General features: G+C 42.6%; 1 protein-coding gene across 1 annotated transcript; it reads right to left on the bottom strand.

Moving 5' to 3' along the window:
* Positions 1-3,719: 3,719 nt before the first annotated feature.
* On the bottom strand, positions 3,720-21,142 carry LOC124132940 (carbonyl reductase [NADPH] 1-like). Its single transcript, XM_046497121.2, has 8 exons — positions 21,075-21,142; positions 12,694-12,775; positions 10,751-10,929; positions 10,212-10,324; positions 7,823-7,951; positions 6,644-6,782; positions 5,461-5,524; positions 3,720-4,391 (listed from the first exon to the last, which is right to left on the bottom strand). Exons 1-8 carry the CDS (start codon positions 21,105-21,107, stop codon positions 4,279-4,281), a joined length of 852 nt encoding a protein of 283 aa, XP_046353077.2. The 5' UTR covers positions 21,108-21,142; the 3' UTR covers positions 3,720-4,278.
* Positions 21,143-22,153: the final 1,011 nt, after the last annotated feature.

The following is a 22,153-nucleotide window of genomic DNA, read 5'->3' on the forward strand; positions in this document are numbered from 1 at the left end:
CAACAAACAAACATATTTAAAACACAGGGCCAACAGACTTACGTTGCTGAGGCCATCCAACACCCCAGGTGGCAACCAAACGTGATGCATTCCCTTCCAAATGTACAGTAAGAATAACAAATAACACACAGGTAATGGAACACACGGGTAGTGATGCCAGATACAGTCACGATGAAGATTAAAGGGATTATACAGTTGTGACAAGCTGATGGATCCTAATTAAATTGGACGTTACTGTACACATGGCTTCATCTGTATGCTTCTTATCTATTACCGTTGTTGTCAGTGTGTATATACATAATTTCTTTTTTAGATTCACTATAATGTCTCAAGATAAATAATCAAGTTGCTTTTCTAAAACTAGTCCCAATAGTATTACATCAATCATCGTTTTTTTTCTGATGTGTGCAAGTAAAGGGTCACGTGACTTATGAATATTACCAACAAAGAGGAGACACCAATCTCATTAAAATCAGATCTAAGTGTTCGCTGTCGCTAAATAAAGATCTGAGGACATCCCATTACGGGTCAGTGCAGAACGACCTTTCGCGAACTTTGACCGAACACTGAAATGACTAACAAGAAGTTTCAACCTGGCGACTCCCATTTCAGACTATGCTTGAAAAATATGCTGACACGGCTCGCGATTAAAATTTTGAAAAATGAACAAACGAACGTTCCTGAATGTCTAATATATGGTGTGTATTGAGATTGTATGGCAGTGCTTCCCACGTACTTGCAACGCAACGTTAAAATGTTTATCCCACGGAAGCGAGAGATAGACGATAATTTTGACGGAATCAGTCGTACGGGCCGTGACTGCCGTTCGGAATACCCAATGTTAACGTTTTCGAAGTTACATCATTCGAAAACCTATTCTGAATGTCACTTTCATCATCTGGTAAGCGACGCTTTGATTGGTCAGTTGAAAGATCGCTCTGACGTGACCCGTAATGGGATGTCCTCATGATGAGATGTTTCTTCAGCAATAGCGAGAACTAAGATTCGATTTTAATGAGATTGGAGGAGACACTCACTGGTCCTTCATACCTCTACCATGCCGCAGTTTAACATAAATACCCAACTCAGACACAGAATAATGGCTCCGAGCCGACCAGTCCTTGTTTGAGCCCCTTTATGCCGAGCTCCAGACAGGGTAACAACAAGTACCACCTTTTAACATCTTATGGTATGACGCGTCCGGGGATCGAACCCCGGACCTTCCGCTCTCCGGGCGGACGCTCTACCACTAGACCACGGAGGCGGTCCGGCAACATTTCAGCTATATCATGACTATCAAAGGCAAGCCATAATAAATACATTCAGAAAATATAAAAACCTGCCAACAAAGGGCAGTACAATAACTAGATATATCACAGGAAAAAACCAGTATGTGAACATGAAAAGATAATATTATACATAACAAACCATGATAAAACGGGCTATAGATCACCAGCAACTGAAGGAATATCACCATACTAAGGTTCAAATGGGACTTACAGTACTTTTGCTACCTGCATGGACCCCAGCAGGATTTACACCATCACTTCAGGAGTTGGCGATTATTGGCAAAGTTAGCGTAATATTAAAGCAACAGGTATTCTACAAATAATAACGTAATAGTTCCGAATTTACTGGAAAGATGTGGAACTTATGTAACCTGTCAGGGGAATAATACTTTTACAGTACCTTAACATCCTTCGAGGATACAGTTGCTGTACAAACCTGATCTCTCATTCCTTTTATATTCTATTACGTTTGTAGATGGGCCACTGGCCTTAAGAAAAGAGACCGCCTCCGTGGTCTCGTGGTAGAGCGTCCGCCCGGAAAGCGGAAGGTTCGGGGTTCGATCCCCGGCCGCGTCATACCAAAAGACGTTAAAAGATGGTACTTGTTGTAACCCTGTCTGGCGCTCGGCATTAAGGGGCTAAAACAAGGACTGGTCGGCTCGGAGTCAGTATACTGTGTCTGAGTGGGGTATTCATGTTAAACTGCGACATGGTATCTCAGTGAGCTAGCACTATAAATCGGCATCAGTCCGGACTAGTACAAGCAGCCACACAAAACACACACACGTACATGCACGTCGCTATATAAGTGCAATAATCTTGGACGCGACGTTAAACCCCATTTCACCTCACCTCACCTTAAGAAAAGAAATACAATGCACAGTGAATTGCGTCGCCTTAGACGACAAGGCCACCCGTGCCCCCTGAAAAATCACAATGAATTAATTTTATACAACATTCTTTTCATTTCAGTGGATACGTAACTAAAACATATTTCAATATCAGATTCAAGGAGATGTAATTTCTGTGTATTGACGTGACAATATATTCTGTTGTAGTATCAAGTGTACGTTTCGCCCATAACATTTTCCTAATTGCATAGGTTTGTTTCTGTAATATACCAGCTTCACACAAGCTGCGTGAACACATGCATCACAGCGTCATACTCCATACACAAGTACATTCTAAATCACGCCTAACAGTGTATCACTCATCCCTCTAATAAGCACGGCCACACAGTCACGATATGAGCGGACGCTGACAGTTTGCATTTCAAAGTAGCACATGACAGCAGTTGCTATGAGGTTTGTGTTCTGGAAGTGGATACAACGGCAGTAAAGGTCAGGCTCAAACTAGGACCAAAACAAAACAGGAGAAAACCAAATCACACTTAACAGATTATCACACATCCCTCTTCTTAGCACTGCCCCACAGACACACCATGAGCGGACGCTGACAGTTTGCATTTCAAAGTAGCACAGGACAGCAGTGGCCTTTGGGGTTCGTGTTCTGGAAGTGGATACAACGGCAGTAAAGGTCAGGCTCAAACTAGGCTCAACACAGCGTGATGCTCCATATATAAGTACATTCTAAATCACACGCCTCACAGTGTATCACACATCCCTCTAATAAGCACGTCCACACAGTCACGACATGAGCGGACGCTGACAGTTTGCATTCCAAAGTAGCACATGACAGCAGTGACTATGGGGTCTGTGTTCTGAAAGTGGATACAACGGCAGTAAAGGTCAGGCTCAAACTAGGACAAATAAACAGGGGAAGACCAGACATTCCTGACAGCATAACCGAGAAAAAGAGAATCAAAGTAAACTAAGTTTTAGGAATAAATTGTTTGAATTGTATTTGTATTGTGTTGACCAGAGTCGTATGTGTGTTTGTGGATATTTACGTGGTTATAAAACCTAGGTTTTGAAGTTGAGCCAGTAACTAATGTCCTTGTTCTAACTGGGTAATGACCCTAATATATTACTGACCAAAACAGTGATAGATTTATATAAGTGGTACTAAACCTCTGAACCTCTCAGTTACAGGCGATACCCGTGAATATCCGGGGTAGAATAGGTCCTCAGCAACCCATGCTTGCGAGAAAAGGCGACTATGCTTGTCGCAAGAGGCGACTTAAGGGATCGGGTGGTCAGACTCACCGACTTGGTTGATGCATGTCATCTTATTCCAATTGAGTGGATCGATGTTCATGATGTCAATGATTGGTCTATCTAACTACATAACGTACATTAAAGCTTGGAATATCATTGACACTTCAGTAAACTACGGTTATAACAAACTCAAAGGGACCACTAATATTTATTCGTTATAGCCGTAGTTCGTAATAAGCAAATGTACGGAATATATACAGCAAATGGACAGGACCAAAAAATATATTGTTAGTCGTGGAGATGTCGTTATGAATATATATTGAAAGATGCATAATTTAATATGAGAATATCTTTTTATTGAACTTCATATAAATCAGTTACATTTTGCAGTACTATATAAATATATATACATATATATATATATATATATATATCCATAACTCTGTCTCTCTCTCTCTCTCTCTCTCTCTCACACACACACACACACACACACACACACATATATATGTTACAGTCAATGTGGAATGCACGTCTATTTGTAAAATAAAAAATAAAAACTTTGGACAAAAACATTGTAGATCTTGACTTGTCAAACACCCTGCTATTTCATCTTTTTACATAATGTCCACATTCTATATTCTGTATCAGGGGAATAAGATATATATATGATCACTTCACACATTAATTGTAATTTCTGCCATTTTACAAAGTGACTATTGCACTGCACATGAACTGTATGACCTACATTTACGTACATCCATCTCACTGATCCCTGCCAATAATTGGACAACCACAATATCATGATTTATACCCACATACATTGAGACATTTTTGTCAGCGTATGACGTTGTGTAACCCATGATATGCTGCCTTTACAAAACGCTTCCTTTGGTCCATGGCTTGATTTTGCGGCGAGTTACAAGTTGTCCTCGTGGTGACATCACCTCCGGCGGAAGTGTTGCAAGATAGACAATGGTATCTGCACCTGGAAAAAACGTGATGTAGTTTTAGTCTACTGCATGTTACAATACTTCACAAAAACTAATCACTAAGGTACATTTAGTGTTGTGAGTAGGGTAATCAGAGCCCTTCACCTGCATCTTGCAAATCGACTCGACTCCATAATTATCCTTTATACAGCTACATTGAGTGAGTTGGGTTTAACGCCGCTTGTAACAGTATTACAGTTATATCGTGGCGTGTCAGCTTAATGTGGGAGGAAAGCCCGAAGTGATGCAGTTTTCGGACGTTTACCACTTCGGTGAAACCCACGAGCACGGGTATGGTGCAGACAAACCTAGAAACATAATTGGGGCGAACCGGGATTCGAACCCACAATCATAGGTGACTCCACCATGAGGTAATTGCGACATATTCCTTGAATGGTGTCGGTCACGGGATTGTCAATTATTTGCAGACAGTCGTCATATAGCTGGAATATTCCAGAGTGCGGCGGTAAACAACAAACAAACAAAATCTCTGTGCAGTCGCTCCAGCCACTAGACCAACGTGATGGGTGTCAGTGTTGTGAGACCATTTTTCCAGTGTGAGAATCTGATTGCAGCCAGTGAGAAGTGTGTGTGTGTGTGTGTGTGTGTGTGCGTGTGTGCGTGCGTGCGTGCGTGCGCGCTTGTACTGGTCCGGACTAATGCCGATATATAGTGCTGGCTCACTGAGATAACATGCCGAAGTTTTGCATAAATACCCCACTCAGACACAGTATACTGACTCCGAGCCGACCAGTCCTTGTTTTAGTCCCTTTATGCCGAGCGCCAGACAGGGGAACAACAAGTACCATCTTTTAACGTCTTTTGGTATGACGCGGCTGGAGTCGGAGTAAGAACTACAACAGAGTGATGTTCTTGATCAAGGGGGCCACACTCTTGCAAAATGTTTGATATTTAGTAATTTAAATACTCCATACCGTATTTGTTGTAATTTGTTTCTCGGAATTTACATGAGGCTTTGTTTATCGTCGTCGGACGAGGTCGTACATTGACCTTGAGCAATTGTTGTCAGTAGACGAACTATTTTATAGTAAATGTTAGACAAACCTTCTTCCGCGGAGCTGATGGCTTTCTGGCCTCCCATATCTGTTCTACACCATCCCGGGCAGCACTACAACAGACAGATAATTTTAGAGATATTACGACATAGTAACAGATGCACTGTCGGAGTAAAAGTGAACCGACATACTCACAGATGTACCAACATAGTAACTTCAGACACAGTACCAGTTACACAGACATAGTAACTTCAGACACAGTACCAGTTACACAGACATAGTAACAGATGCACTGTCGTGGCAAAAGTGAACCGGCATACTCACAGCTATATCAACATAGTAACTACAGACACAGAAACAGTTACACAGACATAGTAACAGATGCCCTGTTGCAGCAAAAGTGAACCGACATACTCACAGATGTACCAACATAGAAACCAGAGACACAGTTACAGTTACACCGACATAGTAACAGATGCACTTCTCGTAGTAAAAGTGAACCGACATACTCACAGATGTATCAACATAGAAACCAGAGACACAGTTACAGTTACACCGACATAGTAACAGATGCACTGTCACAGTAAATGGTACACCGACATACTCACAGATGTATCAACATGGTAACTACAGACACAGTAACAGTTACACCGACATAGTAACAGATGCACTGTCACAGTAAATGGTACACCGACATACTCACAGATGTATCAACATGGTAACTTCAGACACAGTAACAGTTACACAGACATAGTAACAGATGCACTGTCGCAGTAAATGGTACACCGACATACTCACAGATGTATCAACATGGTAACAGATGCACCGACATAATAACAGTTACACAGACACAGTAGCAGATATACTGGCAGTGTTACAGGTATTTCGACATTGTAACATACAGTCAACTACGGTTATAGCGAACTCAAAGGGACCACAAATTCTAGTTCGTTATAACCGTAATTCGTTATCAGCATAGATACAGCATATAAACAGCAAATAGCAGGGACCTAAAAACCGGTTCGTTATATCCGCCAGTTCGTTATAAGCGTGTTCGTTATAACCGTAGTTTACTGTATACTGTATAGTTACAAAATAGTAACAGAAACACCAACACAGTAACAGGTGCACAGACGTAGTAACAGACACACAAACGTTGTTTCAGATAGACTAACATAATAACATAGACAAGGTCACGGTCACAGATGAAAACATCATCCAAGCGAACTTACCGCATTTACAACGACGTCTGTCTTTCCTTCTCTGTCCAACACCCTCTGCTGGATTAGCGACATCGTTGTCATGCCTATTTTGGACACTCCGTACGCCGTCTCTGGCCACGCCTGGCTGTACGTCCCTGACGAAACATCTCTACAACATAACGTCACCAAGACGCGGGTCAGTCTCCTTGTATTGGACGTATTTCACTGATAAGTTTCATCTATCGTGATCATGAATCTATGTCTTTCCGAGTGAAGGCAGGGGTGGAGGGTAGCCTCGTGGTTACAGCGTTCGCTCGTCACGCCGAAGGCCCGGGTTCGATTCCCATTATGGGTACAATGAGGGAAGCTCAGATGTCCCCCGCCGTGATATTGCTGGAATATTTCTAAATACGGCGTAAAACCATACTCACTGAGTGAGTCTGTGAGTTGGGTTTAACGCCGCTTTTAACAGTATTACAGTTATATCACGGCTTGTCAGTTTAATGTGGGAGAAAAGCCCGAAGTGATGCAGGTCTCAGACTCTTACCACTTCGGTGAAACCCACGAGCACTGATATGGTGCTAACAAACCTAGAAACATAATCGGGGCAAACCGGGAATCGAACCCACAATCATAGGTTTCTGGCGTGCCCAAGGGTGGCAGATCTGCACAGCGAATCGCGGCGCCTTAAGACGACTGAGTGAAGGCGCACTTGGGATTCAAGGTGCCTAGCAACGTAGGCTTGTCATACCGGGTAATTAAATGGGTCGAGTAATTAGCATCAGTGATTTCGATGATTGCGTGTCATCGCATCCCGACCTTGCCCATTATATGAATCAATGGTTCAAACGTGTCCAAACAGCTGAGTTTAGAGATTTTCAGGAACCCATGTAGGTTACCTTGGGAGATGTAGATAAAGACTATTAAAACATGTGATAAGAAATTCTTCTTGGGACACGAACTGGGTAGATGTTCTTTCTGTTCTAAATCCTGGCTTATCACTTTTGAAGCCCAAAGCTTGAATGTGTAAGAAAGAAATGACTTGTGTTCAGCCTGTTGAACATGTTTGATAATGTAAAACCAATAGTTTAAGGTTTGGGGTAGCTATCAAATTATCCAATTCAAGTGATCAAGAACGGCCTTTATCTTACGTTGTCAGCACATGTTTTTTCCCGTCTGGAACATGAACAATACACTAAGAGGACATACGTTTCAAATTGTTTCATCAAGTTTTCCAGTTCATCCAGTGTAATGTCAGGGGCGGTAATCCTTGTCTTGATGTCCTTTGCACATTTATTCAACGCTGTGCTTCCAAGCATGCTGGAAACGTTCACGACCCTGTAACAGACAAAGTGGGACAGTTGACTGCCCGAGACGTGTGACTACCATGGCAGGAGACACTAGAAATAACACACTACCATCGCTGTGCTTCCAAGCATGCTGGATACGTTGACTACCATGTGACAGGACCCATGAAGAACAGGGTTAGAATAGGTCTTCAGCAACCCATGCTTGCCGTAAAAGGCGACTAAGCTTGTCGTAAGAGGCGACTTACGGGATCGGATGGTCAGGCAGCTGACTTGGTTGATGCCTGTCATCGATCACTGGATTGTCTGGTCCAGACTCGTTTATTTACAGACCGCCGTCATATAGCTGGAATATTGCTGAGTGCGGCGTTAAACAGCAAACAAACAAACAAACAAACAAACAAACAAACAAACAAACAGACAAAGTGGGACAGTTGACAACCCGAACAAGTGTTACTACCGTGAGAGGAAACACTAGAAATAACACACTTTCAGTGTACAGTCCAGCTTCCACGCTTGCCGTACTAGGCTGGAATTTCGTGGCTCGATCTTAGCGCCACCAGTGGCGATTACGAATTATGTCCCTTCTTTGTCTCTTCTGTGTCCCCCCTATTGACCAATAAGATTCCATCTCTCATATCACTTGTATTTTTAATTCAAACAAAATGGCGGCGCCATCGATCTGATCTATGATCAGGATCTTTATTGTAATAAAATTGGTATGATCTCGCGAGAAGTACAACATCAAATCCCGCGAGCGCTTAAAAATGTGAAAAGGTTTAGAAAACACCTGTCGACGCCCAGTTAACGATGCACATGCTCTATGCATAGACTCGTTAGTCAAGCCAAAATATAATAACCTGGTTTGGGAAGGGATGAGACTGAACTTTTATAGTCAGTTAACTCCCTTGCCTTGGGAGATGCATGAACTAATACATTACATTCATTCTTCAAGTGTGACATGCCGTACTGGTGCAAGCTATGCTTGATATTCTAGAGGTGCAAGATATACTCAGGTGCTGGATAACCTCATAGTGCCAGATAAACTTTGGATGCCAGAAGATCCCAGAGTTGTGAGAAATCTGTCAGGGGCGATAACTCCTCAGACTGCGGTAGAATGTGCAAGACATCCAAAGGCTGCGAGATATACTAAAGGTGCGAGCTATTCTAGAGGTGGGATGCTACCCTAACAAGGGTGCGGCTTATACTAAGGAGGGGGCACGGGTGGCCCAGTCGCCTAAGGCGCCGCGATTCGTTGTGAAGTGTTGCGTCCCTTGGGCACGCCAGGAACCTATGATTGTGGGTTCGAATCCCGGTTCGCCCCAATTATGTTTCTAGGTTTGTCAGCACCATACCCGTGGTCGTGGGTTTCACCGAAGTGGTAAACGTCTGAGACCTGCATCACTTCGGGCTTTCCTCCCACATTAAGCTGACACGCCGCGATATAACTGGAATACTGTTAAAAGCGGCGTTAAACACAACTCACTCACTTATTCGAGAGGTGCGAGATATCCTGAAGGGTATATTCAAAGGGTAAGGTATTTCATAGAGGTGTAAGATATCCTGATCGAGCGAGGTGTCCGGACGCAGTGACGTAGCCTAACGATTATCAGGCATACCATCAGATAACCTTGACCTTCGATCCAGGTGAGCTAAAACTGATCCCGGTAATACTGGTACATTGGGTGTTACTTCTTACATCGTGTATCAGGGCTCCTGGTCAGATTACGCACGAGAGTCTAAGAGGTTAGGTGAAATTGGGTTAAACGTCGCGTCCAAGATTATTGCACTTATATAGCGACGTGCATGTACGTGTGTGTGTTTCTGCTTGTACTAGTCCGGACTGATGCCGATTTATAGTGCTAGCTCACTGAGATACCATGCCGCAGTTTAACATGAATACCCCACTCAGACACAGTATACTGACTCCGGGCCGACCAGTCCTTGTTTTAGCCCCTTAATGCCGAGCACCAGACAGGGTAACAACAAGTACCATCTTTTAATGTCTTTTGGTATGACGCGGCCGAAGGTTCGAACCCGGACCTTCCGCTCTCCGGGCGGACGCTCTACCACTAGACCACGGAGGCGGTCTAGAGAGTCTAAGAAATAGATCGGGTCGTAAGACTAGAAAGACTGTGTGTCATCGTACCTCCACATTCTCGACAGCTTGGAACGTTCCATGCTCGGAAACACTTTGCTTGCAAAAGACTTGAATATTCCGCCATGATAAAGTTTGAAAATTACTGACTGAGTAGAAAAAAAACCCAAACAAAACAAACACGGTACGTTACCTTGAATGGGGATGGAGAAGCGGGAAGAACGTTTTGCAGACGTTAAGATTGGCCCAGAAGTTGACCTTCATAGTGGCCTTGACCTGTTCTTCAAAGGTAGCCGTTGATGACCTCTGGAAATATAGAAAACGTCAAAGCCAGATAATATCAACCTCGATTCTACCCCTCTGTTCCACGAGGCGCAAAAGGCTTTGTTTGTTTGTTGTTTTTTTAACGCCGCGCTCAGCAATATTCCAGCTATATGAGGGCGGTCTGTAAATAAGCGAGTTTGGACCAAACAATCAAGTGATTAATGTCATGAGCGTCGATCCACGCAATTGAGATCGATGACAGGAATCAACCAAGTCAGCGAATCTGACCACCCGATCCCGTTAGTCGCCTTTTACGACAAGCATAGTCGCGTTTTACGGCAAGCATGGGTTGCTGAAGATCTATTCTACCCCGGATCTTCACGGGTATCTGGCACACGTGAGAGACGCAACTCCTAACGGCGCCAATGGCCCCAAATTATACATAGAGACGTATCATCAATGTCGTACCCCGAACATGATGCCGGCGTTGTTGACGAGGACGTCCAGTCCGCCATATTTGTGTGACAGGTGCGCAGCCAAGGACGCGATGCTGGTTTGGTCAGTGATGTCTAGTTGGAAGAACTGTGGTTTCAGGCCAGTCTGTTCCAGGCTAGCCACCGCTGCTCGACCCAGGCTCTCGTTCCTTGCTGCAGACAAAAGTTGCCATCTTTATACCAGAGCGGTGTGAGGACTGTGGTGTGAACTGTGATATTAACTTTAACTGAACTCTAAGTGGCGAATGTGTTAAAACAATGGATTTAAGGGATGGATGAAATAAAATGTTGAATGAAATAAAGTAAAAGAGGGTATCAAGCAGCTTGAGTCATTTCTTTTGTCTATAATATGACAAGTCCATTTTTATGATAGGGGTTAATTACCTGATTGACATGTGCAACCAGGTATGACATTGTTGTTTTAAGGTGTCTCACAACTGGGCTGTCTTACTAATGGGAGGAGACCCGGTTAACCGATAATATATTGATGATTGCTCATTGTCAATGGGGGCGGTCGGGTAGCCTAGTGGTTAAAGCGTTCGCTCGTCACGCCGAAGACCCGGGTTCGATTCCCGACATGGGCACAATGTGTGAAGCCCATTTCTGGTGTCCCCCGCCGTGATATTGCTGGAATATTGCTAAAAGCGGCGTAAAGCCATACTCACTCACTAACTCAATGGATTTTTTTAGGAACCGAGGACGTTATGAAAATAGTTGTCACGTGGGCTTTCTCGGCCGACCTTTGAGACATGCCACCTATGCGAAACACCTGAAACAATCTAAGTGATCAGTTGAGAAACGAACACCGGTCCTACTAAAAAACGCCCGGGGGCGTCCGGGAAAATGATACTAAATAATAAAGTTATTCTTTATAATTGTGTTCTTGTATTAATTATACAAAACAACATATAGCTGGAAAAATATTATATACACCCCTATTCTTTTAACGTATGCTTTAAAGGATACAATGTAAATTTGCTTATGGAACAAAAATAATGTTCTTTTATAGTGTCATATTCTGTATACTATTCCATAACTAATACTGAAACACAGACGTTTACAAAAGCTCATGCGTGGCTCCAGATGGTTCACTTAGTGTAAAACGTCCGGTACTATATAGCGTCCGGGCAACGTCGGGGAGCATCTGGTGGGAGCGTCCGGGAGGTTGCATCAGACGTCCGGAAACGTCCGGGAGGTTGCATCAGACGTCCGGAAACGTCCGGGAGGTTGCATCAGACGTCATGAAACGTCCGGGAGGTCTCATCAGACGTCTGGCAGTTTAAAAATACAGTGCAGTCAACAAAACATGTCTTTTTCAGTTTGGTAACATCGTGAGAATATCAACTGGCGTACGTGTTTGCCACTTGCAGCGGCCAGAAACTTCCGGTTATTGGTACTTCCACCTCATGGCCGCTGCACATGGCAAACACGTACGCCAATTGATATTCTCACGATCTTACCAAACTGAGAAAGACATGGTTTATTGACTGCACTGTATTTATGAACTCCCGGGAGTCTTTTTGCCCGGAGAGCCGAAGGTCCGGGGTTCGATGCCCAACCGCGTCGTACCAAAAGACGTAAAAAGATGGTACTTCTTGTTGTTACCTTGTCTGGCGCTCGGCATTAAGGGGCTAAAATAAGGACTGGTCGGCTCTGAGTCAGTATACTGTGTCTGAGTGGGGTATTCATGTTAAACTGCGACATGGTATCTCAGTGAGCTAGCACTATGAAATCGACATTAGTCCGGATAAGTACAAGCAGCCACACACATGCACGTCGCAATATAAATGCAATAATCTTGAACGCGACGTTAAACCCCATTTCGCCTGACCTCTATTAAGTGACCTCTACATATATTTGCTTACAAATGAGGTAAAGACGGCATGAAAAAACATTACATGAAAACGATTTTCCTACCAGTCAACAAAACATCGCCTGGAAAGAGTCGACACAGGGACTTCACCACCTCGAATCCAATACCTTTGTTACCCCCGGTTACCTGAAAAAACAACAACAATAACAACAATAAGAAAAGATGTATAGACGTAGAAACCGGCTTGAACAATGTGTACATCCGCGTTGTCAATTAGGTTGGTTAGTGGGTTGGTTTGTTTTTTAGCGCCTCACTCAGCAATATTCCAGTAACATGGCGGTCTGTAAATAATCGAGTGATATGCATCAACCAAGTCAGCGAGCCTGGGTTGCTGAAGAACTATTCTACCACGGATCTTCACGGGTAAGTCATTTATGAGATAAACCTACTGTGTTTTGTAATTTTATGTAGTCCCTCTATAGTACTAGTTGTTGTTGTTGCATTAAGTGTTTAGGAGGTCGCCTTCTGCCTAGGCAATTTTGGCTGACCTGTCCCTCTTTGGGACTCCTGTGTGTGAGAAGGGTACACCTATCTATTGTGAGTTTGGTGTTCACATAATTTCTGTTTTTGTATTGATATGATTTCTATTTTCTTATATTGATATGATTTCATTTCTATCCTTGGCTGCTCTGTTTATATACGTTCGAGTAGCTGTCCATCTCTCAGAAATAGAGTTAGTTTTGCCTTCGCTATTGCATCTCTTGGCTTTAGGAGATCTATGACAGATAGCGGATCTAACTGCAATTCTTGTTTTAACCTAGCCCGGGCTTGGGCATGGTCTGGACATTCTAGTAACACGTGATCAATGGTTTCTGCCTGATTGCAAGATGAACAAACCTTGTCATAGTGCTTTTTGTGACCGAGTCTGAGGCGTGAGATAGCAATTTCAATTTTCCTTTCATTTGAGTATGAGTTTGGCTTTTGTTGGACCTTGGGTTGAATTTTGTATAGCCATCTGCCGATCTTACTTGCGTCCCATTGGGCTTGCCATCTTTCTGCTATGGAGGCTTTGATTTTGCTTTTCATCTCTAGTTTACTGAAGGGAATAGGCTGTATATCCGCTTTGTCTAGAGCTAGCTTCGCCAGTGAGTCTGCTTTTTCATTTCCATAAATATCTATGTGAGAGGGGATCCAACACAGCTCCACCTGTTGCCCTTGGTCCGATAGTTTTGTATATTCGTATAGAATATTGTTGACTGTGTTTGGCCTGGAGTGCACTTAGCGAGTCTGATAGGACGACTGCCTTTGCTTCCGGAAGTTCGGGAAGGAGTTTGAGTGCATGATGAATTGCCTCCAATTCAGCCGTGAATACTGACTGACCATCAGGCATGCGAACTGAATGTGCTTGGGGTTTGGAGGTGTGTATATGGATCCCGTAACCAGCACTGTTGTTGATAGGATTCATGGATCCATCAGTGTATATATGGGCCCAGCTGTCCCAGGTAGTTTGAATTTTAGTGATAGCTACTGATCGTATTAGGGTTGGGTTTTCTTTTTTAGTGACTTCTGATGTTAAAGCAGTGTCAACTTTGGGAGTTTTTAAAGTCCAGGGAGGGTGTAACCCATTGTAGTGACTTTCTGGAGGCTGAATGTCATCACAATTGTGACTTCGAAATAGTTCACGTACTAATATCACAGATGGCTTTAGTGAGGGATTTTTTCGAGCTAGGGCTTCATCTCGAGTGTTTTTGTCTTGCCATATCTTTTTAACCAAAGGGTTTGATGTTCGTCCCCAGAACGATAATATTGCCTGCTCTCTTCTTAGTTTCAATGGGAGTTCTCCCGTTTCTACTTGTAGTGCTTCTAGTGGGGTGCCTGTTGCTGCGCCTGTGGCCAGCATTAGGGCTTTGTATTGTATTCTGTCTAGGCGCCTCAAGACAGTATTTGATGTTGAATGAAAAGCCTCACAACCATAGTCAATTTTTGATCTGATAAGAGATTTGTAGAGGTCCAGCTGAGTGTCCCTCGATGTGCCCCAAGATGTGCCTGAAATTGCCCGTAATACGTTCAGGTCTTTTTGACATCTGTTTTCGACATATTCTATGTTTGCGCCAAGTGAGGTGTTGATCAAGGATCACCCCAAGAAATATTGTAGATTTTTCGAATTTGATAGGTTTGCCCTTTATGGAGACACGGGGTATCATAGCATCTTTCCCCCGGCGTTTGAATAGAACTCCAACAGTTTTTTCACTTGAAAGGGTGAATCCCCATTTATTGCACCATTGATCTACTCCGTCCAGGGCTGACTGGAGTTTTTTTCTGATTTGTGAAATATCTCTGTGCTTTACCCATATTGCTCCGTCATCAGCGAATTTAGAAGTTTGGGTAGGAGAGCTGACATGGTCAAAATGATCGTTGATCATGATATTGAACAGGGTTGGGCTTTTAATGCTGCCTTGTGGCGTGCCATTGTCCAGTGCCATAGGATCAGATCGATTGTTCCCTATTTTAACTGATAGCGACCTGTCTTGCAGGAAGCTGTCTATGAAGTTTGCCATGTTCCCTTCTACTCAATTTTGTGCTAGTTTTGAGAGGAGTCCGTCATGCCACACCATGTCGAAGGCTTTGCTGAAGTCCAGAAATACTGCGGCTAGGTATTGTCTGTTTAATTGCGCTTTTTTTATTTCATTTTCCAGTCTTAGAATATGATCTAGACACGAGTGTCCCTTCCTAAAGCCACTTTGGTCAGGTTTTATGTGGTTGCCAGTTTCAAGGTGATGCATGAGCCTTTTCGGAGCCATGGCTTCCATGGCTTTGCACATGTTTGAGGTGAGTGAGATCGGTCGATAAGAGTTTGGTAGGGCTTCGTCTTTCCCTTGCTTTAGCAGCGGGATAACTGCAGCATGTTTCCATGCTTTTGGGTCTTCTCCTTTGGACCATATCGTGTTATACAACTCAGTGAGTAAGCCTTTGGTTTGATCAGGTAGGTTTTTCAATATCTCGTAGCTGGTTGTGTCAAGACCAGGTGCTGTGCCTTTTCTATGTTGTATCGCATCATCAAACTCTGTCACAGTAAATGGTATATTGTATACCAGATGCTGGCTTTGCGGCCGTTTTGAGATCTTAAGCATAAGCATTTTTTCCTGTTTGAATTCTTCGCTGCAATTTGTGTTGCTGCTGACAGATGAGAAGTGCTCAGCTAGAATGTTGGCCTTTTCTTTGACTGTATGGGCGTTGGCTAACTTGGGCATTTTTGTGGGTTTACGTTTACCCCTGATTGCGTGTAATTTGCTCCAGACTGTTTTAGCATTTGTTTTCTCATTGAGGGATTTGCAGAAGGTCTGCCATGACTCTTTTTTAGAATTGTCATGAGTTGTCTTACTTTTGTCCTTGCTGCTCGGACTTTGGCGAAGGCTGATTTATCCCTTTTTGACCTATTTGGGGCTTTCTTTCTCACTCTCCTAGCTTTTACTATTTCCCTGTTCCACCATGGTACCGGAGTTTTGCCAGTTTTGTGGTCTTTTTTTGGAATTGATTTTTCAGCTGCGGCAATAATTGCTGAGATGAGAATTTGGCAAAAAAGATCAGGATTATCCGAGGCAATTTCTGAGGACTTGAATGACATACATTCCTTCCTGAATTTAGGCCAATCAGCCTTTGCATAGTCCCATGTGGGCTGAGGATTGGGCTGTTCCTCTAATTGTGTTGGCTACCTATGTAGGTGAGTGTAGGAAGGTGATCGCTTCCCCAAGTGTCGTCATGGACTTGCCATTGGCAATGTGAGGCGAGGTTTTTGGTGGCAATTGTGAGATCAATTGAACTCCATGTGTTGTGGACTTGGTCATAACGTGTGTGACTGCCGTTGTTCAGAGTTATGAGATTGTCGTCCTCAACCCATTTCTCTACCATTTTGCCGTATTTGCATGAATCGTTCCTGTCTTCCCAAAGAGGGCTGTGGGCATTAAAGTCACCAAGGATTATCCCATTTTTGCCTACTATTTGAGCTAGTCTTGTTAGCTCTTCCATGTTCGTTTCATGGGTAACCCTGTGATATATGATAGCTATGCGTAATTCATTGCCATTTTCCAGTTTTAGGGAGATTACTTGGGTTTCAAGGTTTCCTACGTGTAATTCGATATTTTTGGAGGTACAGCTTTCGTGGACAAGGGTGATAAGTCCTCCTCCCTTGTTGCCAGGCATAAGTCTTTTTCTGTCTTTTCTATATTGGGTGTACCCAGGTAGTGTGAATTTGGCTTTTTCACTGAGTTTAGTCTCCTGTATTAGAATGACATGAGGCTTCATCACCTGTTTTTTGACGAGTGCAGTCAGTTCATTGCCGTGGCTCTTAAGGCCATTTGAGTTCCACTGTAGTAAAAGCAAGACCATGATTCTTTATAGATGAGCGCTTATTGAGTTTTAGGGCATACCCTATTTAGGAACTGTTTCTTTGTTCCTTTGTATTTCATTATCTTGGAAGCCAGTTTGAGGATGCAGGTGGCTCCCTCTATAGATTCGATACCTCTTATTTTAATATGGAACGGGGCGCTGGGGCCAATGAAATGACTTGGTATCAATGTATTTCAATGCAATGTATTTATAAATCATATAAAATAAGTATGATGATAACAGTGCTGTGAATAATAATATATATAAATGACGATGATAATAAAAAGAAAAATAATAATAATTATGAATTAACTTAAATATTTTTTTTGCTTTTGTGGAGGTATAAATATAAATACAACCCAATTATAACGATGGGGGTATATACGTAAACACTTGTGTGAACTAAAGTCCGCGTATTCAATTCATACGAATAAATTAGTCGACAATGATAACTTCACATAGAGCATATTTAGTCAGAAACACAAAACACAGAAGATAACAAAATGATATCGGTGTCGTGCCTGGTTAGCGAAAATCCAATTTTCCCTAGTATCAGTAAAGCGCAAACCCAAGTTGGGGAATTTGTACTACGAAGGCGAGAAATGAGTAATTGCTATAAAAACACCGGATTACCGTAGTTTAGATTAGCGCCCGTGCTGATCCAACAGAGGAGAGGAGAGGAGAGGAGAGGAGATTTACTAGAAAGTCGTTTCGTAAAAAATAATACAGTTGGATGTTTAAACACAGGAGAAGAGATGATCAGTTTCTTAATTGAACAATTAGTTTCTTAGTTGATATGGGTTATGATACCGATGAGTTTAGAGGAGAGTCGTTTCTTAAGAATACATACAGTACGATTTGATGGTATATATAAAGAGTGCAACTTATTTATCTATAGATGTAATAAATCTCCTAAAGCCAAGAGATGCAATAGCGAAGGCCAAACTAACTCTATTTCTGAGAGATGGACAGCTGCTCGAACGTATATAAACAGAGCAGCCAAGGATAAAAATGAAATCATATCAATATATGAAAATAGAAATCATATCAATGCAAAAACAGAAATTATGTGAACACCGAACTCACAATAGATATGTGAACCCTTCTCACACACAGGAGTCCCAAAGAGGGACAGGTCAGCCGAAATTGCCTAGGCAGAAGGCGACCTCTTAAACACCTAATGCAACAACAACAACATTTATCTATGGTCAAAATGGCTAACGCACAAGTTCGAGTGACCATGGTTGATACCAGTGTCAGTGTTCAGCGTAATAATGGAACACAATTAAGACACGCCTACTCTATTATCAGCCAATAAGGAAGCAGTAGTCCAGTACGTAGTGGGTGTGGCCTAATGTTAGCAAGTTAAATGACTTGGAATCACTTGCAACTTACTTGCAATTTATAGCATAAAAATAGCGAAATTGATGTTGAGAATAGCAATGTTATTAAATGACGATGATAATTAAAAGAAAAAGAATATTTAAGAATTAACTGAACAAACTTAAAGAGTTCGGACGAGGCGAGTATGCTTTCCGTGAAGATCCGGGTTAGAATTAGTCTTCAGAAACCCATGCTTGCCGTAAAAGGCGTCTATGATTGTCGTAAAAGGTGACTAATGGGATCGGGTGTCCAGGATCGCTGACTTGGTTGATGCATGTCATCGGTCAATTGCGAGGATCGATGCTCATGATATTAATCACTGAAATGTCTGGTCCAGACTTGATTATATACAGACCACCGTCATGTAACTGAAATATTGCTGAGTGCAAACAAACAAACAAACGAATGTTATTCAAAGAGATTTACTTAAAGTAAACTACGCCTACTCAAACAGTTCAGTTTGGATACACAGATAATGCACAACTGAGTTTGTTTGTTTGTTTGTTGTTTAACGCCGCACTTAGCAATATTCCAGCTATATGACGACGGTCTGTAAAATAATCGAGTCTGGAGCAGACAATCCAGTGACTGACATCATGAGCATCGATCTACGCAATTGGGATCGATGACATGTATCAACCAAGTCAGCGAGCCTGACCACCCGATCCCGTTAGTCGCCTTTACGACAAGCATAGTCGCCTTTTACGGCAAGTATCGGTTGCTGAAGACTCACTCACTCACTCACTACAATGTGTGACGAGGCAGACTGTATGTCATCGTACCCAGTGGGTGGATCGATGCCATCAACCACGAGTTTGTCTACTGACTCAAAGTCGACTACATACAGGCTGTCGTGATTGCTGGTGAGTGAGTGAAGATGTTTTACGCCGTTTTTAAGCAATATTCCAGCAATATCATGGCGGGGGACACCAGAAATGGGCTTCACACATTGTACCCAGACCCGTAAAGATTCCAGGGTATAATAGGTCCTCGGCAACCCATGCTTGCCGTAAAAGGTGACTATCCTTGTCATCGATCCCAATTGCGTGGATCGATGCTCATGATATTAATTACTGGATTGTCTGGTCCAGGCTCGATTATTTACAGACCGTCGTCATATAGCTGGAATATTGCTGAGTGCTGCGTAAAACAATAAACCAACCAACAAACCCATGTCGGGAATCGAACCTGGGTCTTCGGCGTGACGAGCGAACGCTTCAACCACTAGGCTACCTGACCGCCCCCGTGATTACCGGAAAATTGCCATCTTCCCGAGGCAAGAGAGTTAACTGACCTTAAAAGTCCAGTTTCCACCCTTGCCGAACTAGGCTGGAATTCCTGGGCTCGATCGTAGCGCCTCCAGTGGTTATTAAGTGTTATGTCCCTTCTAAGCCTCTCCTATGGACCAATCAGATTCCACCTCTCGTATCACTTGCATTTGTTTCAAACAAAATGGCGGCGCCCTGTCAAGACGATCTGATCGATTATCAAGATCTATAAAACGGGTCTTACATCGCGAAGTGCATCACACCACACGAGCACCTTGATTAAAAATATGAAAAGATTGGGAAAATATCTGTTGACAACGAGTTGGCAGTGCACATGCTTTGCAAATCCTGCAATCGACCGAAATCTGCACGACAGTTTACGAACCGGGTTTCGATTTCATTGCGCGAATTTGATTGGACTATGCATAGACTCGTTAGTCCAGCCAAACTGTAACTCCATAATACCAGCCTAGTTCGGCAAGGGTGGAAACTGGACTTTTATAAAAGTCAGTTAACTCTCTTGACTTGGGGGAGAGGCTAAATTGCAGATAAAATAACATTCTGTCACTGACTAAGTTTATGTCATGTGGCATTAATCAGGGAGAACCAGGGTTTGAATTTGAATGGGAATGACCATGGTGGTGAATGCATACTGTGAAACCCACGAGTGAAACAACACAAACATGATAGGCGTCCACTCTCCTACCCAGAATTCCATGCCGTCAGCAAAGTCCTTCTGTCACAGGCCAGCGCCATGTGACGATTCGTCAGACCTCACACGATCCATTCAAGATATTGCATATGATTTTCATCTGTTTCAGTTTTGACAAGTCTACATATGTAGACAAACATATGTTACAGAAAGGTAAACTTTCATTGAGAAATATCCAAAAACGTGACAAACTATTTCCATATGGGTAGTTATCCTATGTTTATATTGGTTGTACGGCTCCACGTGCTGTCATCGAAGCCCTACGGAGAGCTAGAGATACGTCACTTTGATGTGTAAATATGTATTGTCATGCACCTCACGGTCGCAGTTGAAGTACGAGTACTCGAAGCACGTCGACATAATTTTGCAAAACAATGTGCAAAGCGCCATAAAATACTTGCATTGGGCTAATCCGTTCTGATTTCAAAATAAGCGAGTTTAATTACAAACGAGGAAAAGTCCGGTCACATGATATGCAAATTAGCATGTGGCAGTGGTGTCATGTGTGGACAGATGACCTGATCACATGACATGAATAGAGGTCGGAAAGCGGAACGAAATTCGATTCCTACATTTAGTATCAACCCGGAAATGTAACTGCCCGCATAATCTTTTCCCCGATGCTTGAAATGAGACATTCCACCCGTGAACTGAACTGTTACGTGCGTGTGCCTGACTGGGATCTATTCACACATCTAAAATGAGCACACAGTCGGGGCGTACTCGCTCTACTTACCACAGCAACGCGTGTCCGCACAGCTCCAGCCATCCTCAGCGCGTGGAGGCCAACACAGCTAAAAGGGAGGGAACTCTACCTTTCCTCGCGGGCGAAGTCGCCTGGCCGCGTTATATGTAAATGCTTGCATTTCCACTGTATACATGTGCACCGTTACACGGAATGTAATAAATATAAATATGAATGCCCACATTGATAGAGAACACTTAATACGCTTGATAAACATAAATAAGTATTAAATTAAATGAATACAGTGGTTTATCAATGGAATTTAAATGGAAGGGTTGAAACATTATTAATACAATATTTTAAAAAAAAAACACGTATGCATGTTATATATTTCGGTTACATGGAATTAAAGCAACAAATATATTGATAATGAAAAATGAATTAATTTGATAAAAATATATAAATATTAAAATAAGTAATAAATTATAGAGGTATCTTTGAATTTGAGTATAAAGTCAATGTGCAAAATGGTGTGGAAAATAATTAAACATTTTTAATAAATCAAAAGTAAACTGTTCGATAAAAATATCATTTATAAAATCTTGGAAAAAGTAATATCAATATAAAATATACATCACAAATGACAAAGTACACACAATGTATGGATAGCTACTTCTTTATAAACTGTAAAGGCGACGTTTCGGAACAGATCATTAGACCGTTGTCAAGCAAGGCTACTTTGACATCCGGCATCCTTCTAAGTAATGCCTATCAAACAATTCATACATCACCAGGGGCGGTCGGGTAGCCTAGTGGTTAAAGCGTTCGCTCGTCACGCTGAAGACCCGGGTTCGAATCCCGACATGGGTACAATGTGTGGAGCCCATTTCTGGTGTCCCCCGCCGTGATATTGCTGGAATATTGCTAAAAGCGGCGTAAAACCAAACTCACTCACTCACTCATACATCACCATTGTTAGATAATTTAAAAAAGTGTGTATTGAAGCTTGACTGAAAACACAATTTATCTCAATATTACCCCCAACTCCCAACCCTCACCCCCTTGATTTTCTATTGAATGCCCCGCCCCCAGCAGCTATGTAAAACATCAATGTTGCACCAATCCCGTGA

Source organism: Haliotis rufescens, unplaced genomic scaffold (assembly GCF_023055435.1).
Source record: "Haliotis rufescens isolate VD_foot unplaced genomic scaffold, xgHalRufe1.0.p SCAF_18, whole genome shotgun sequence".
In the NCBI taxonomy this organism is placed as follows: Eukaryota; Metazoa; Mollusca; class Gastropoda; order Lepetellida; family Haliotidae; genus Haliotis; species Haliotis rufescens.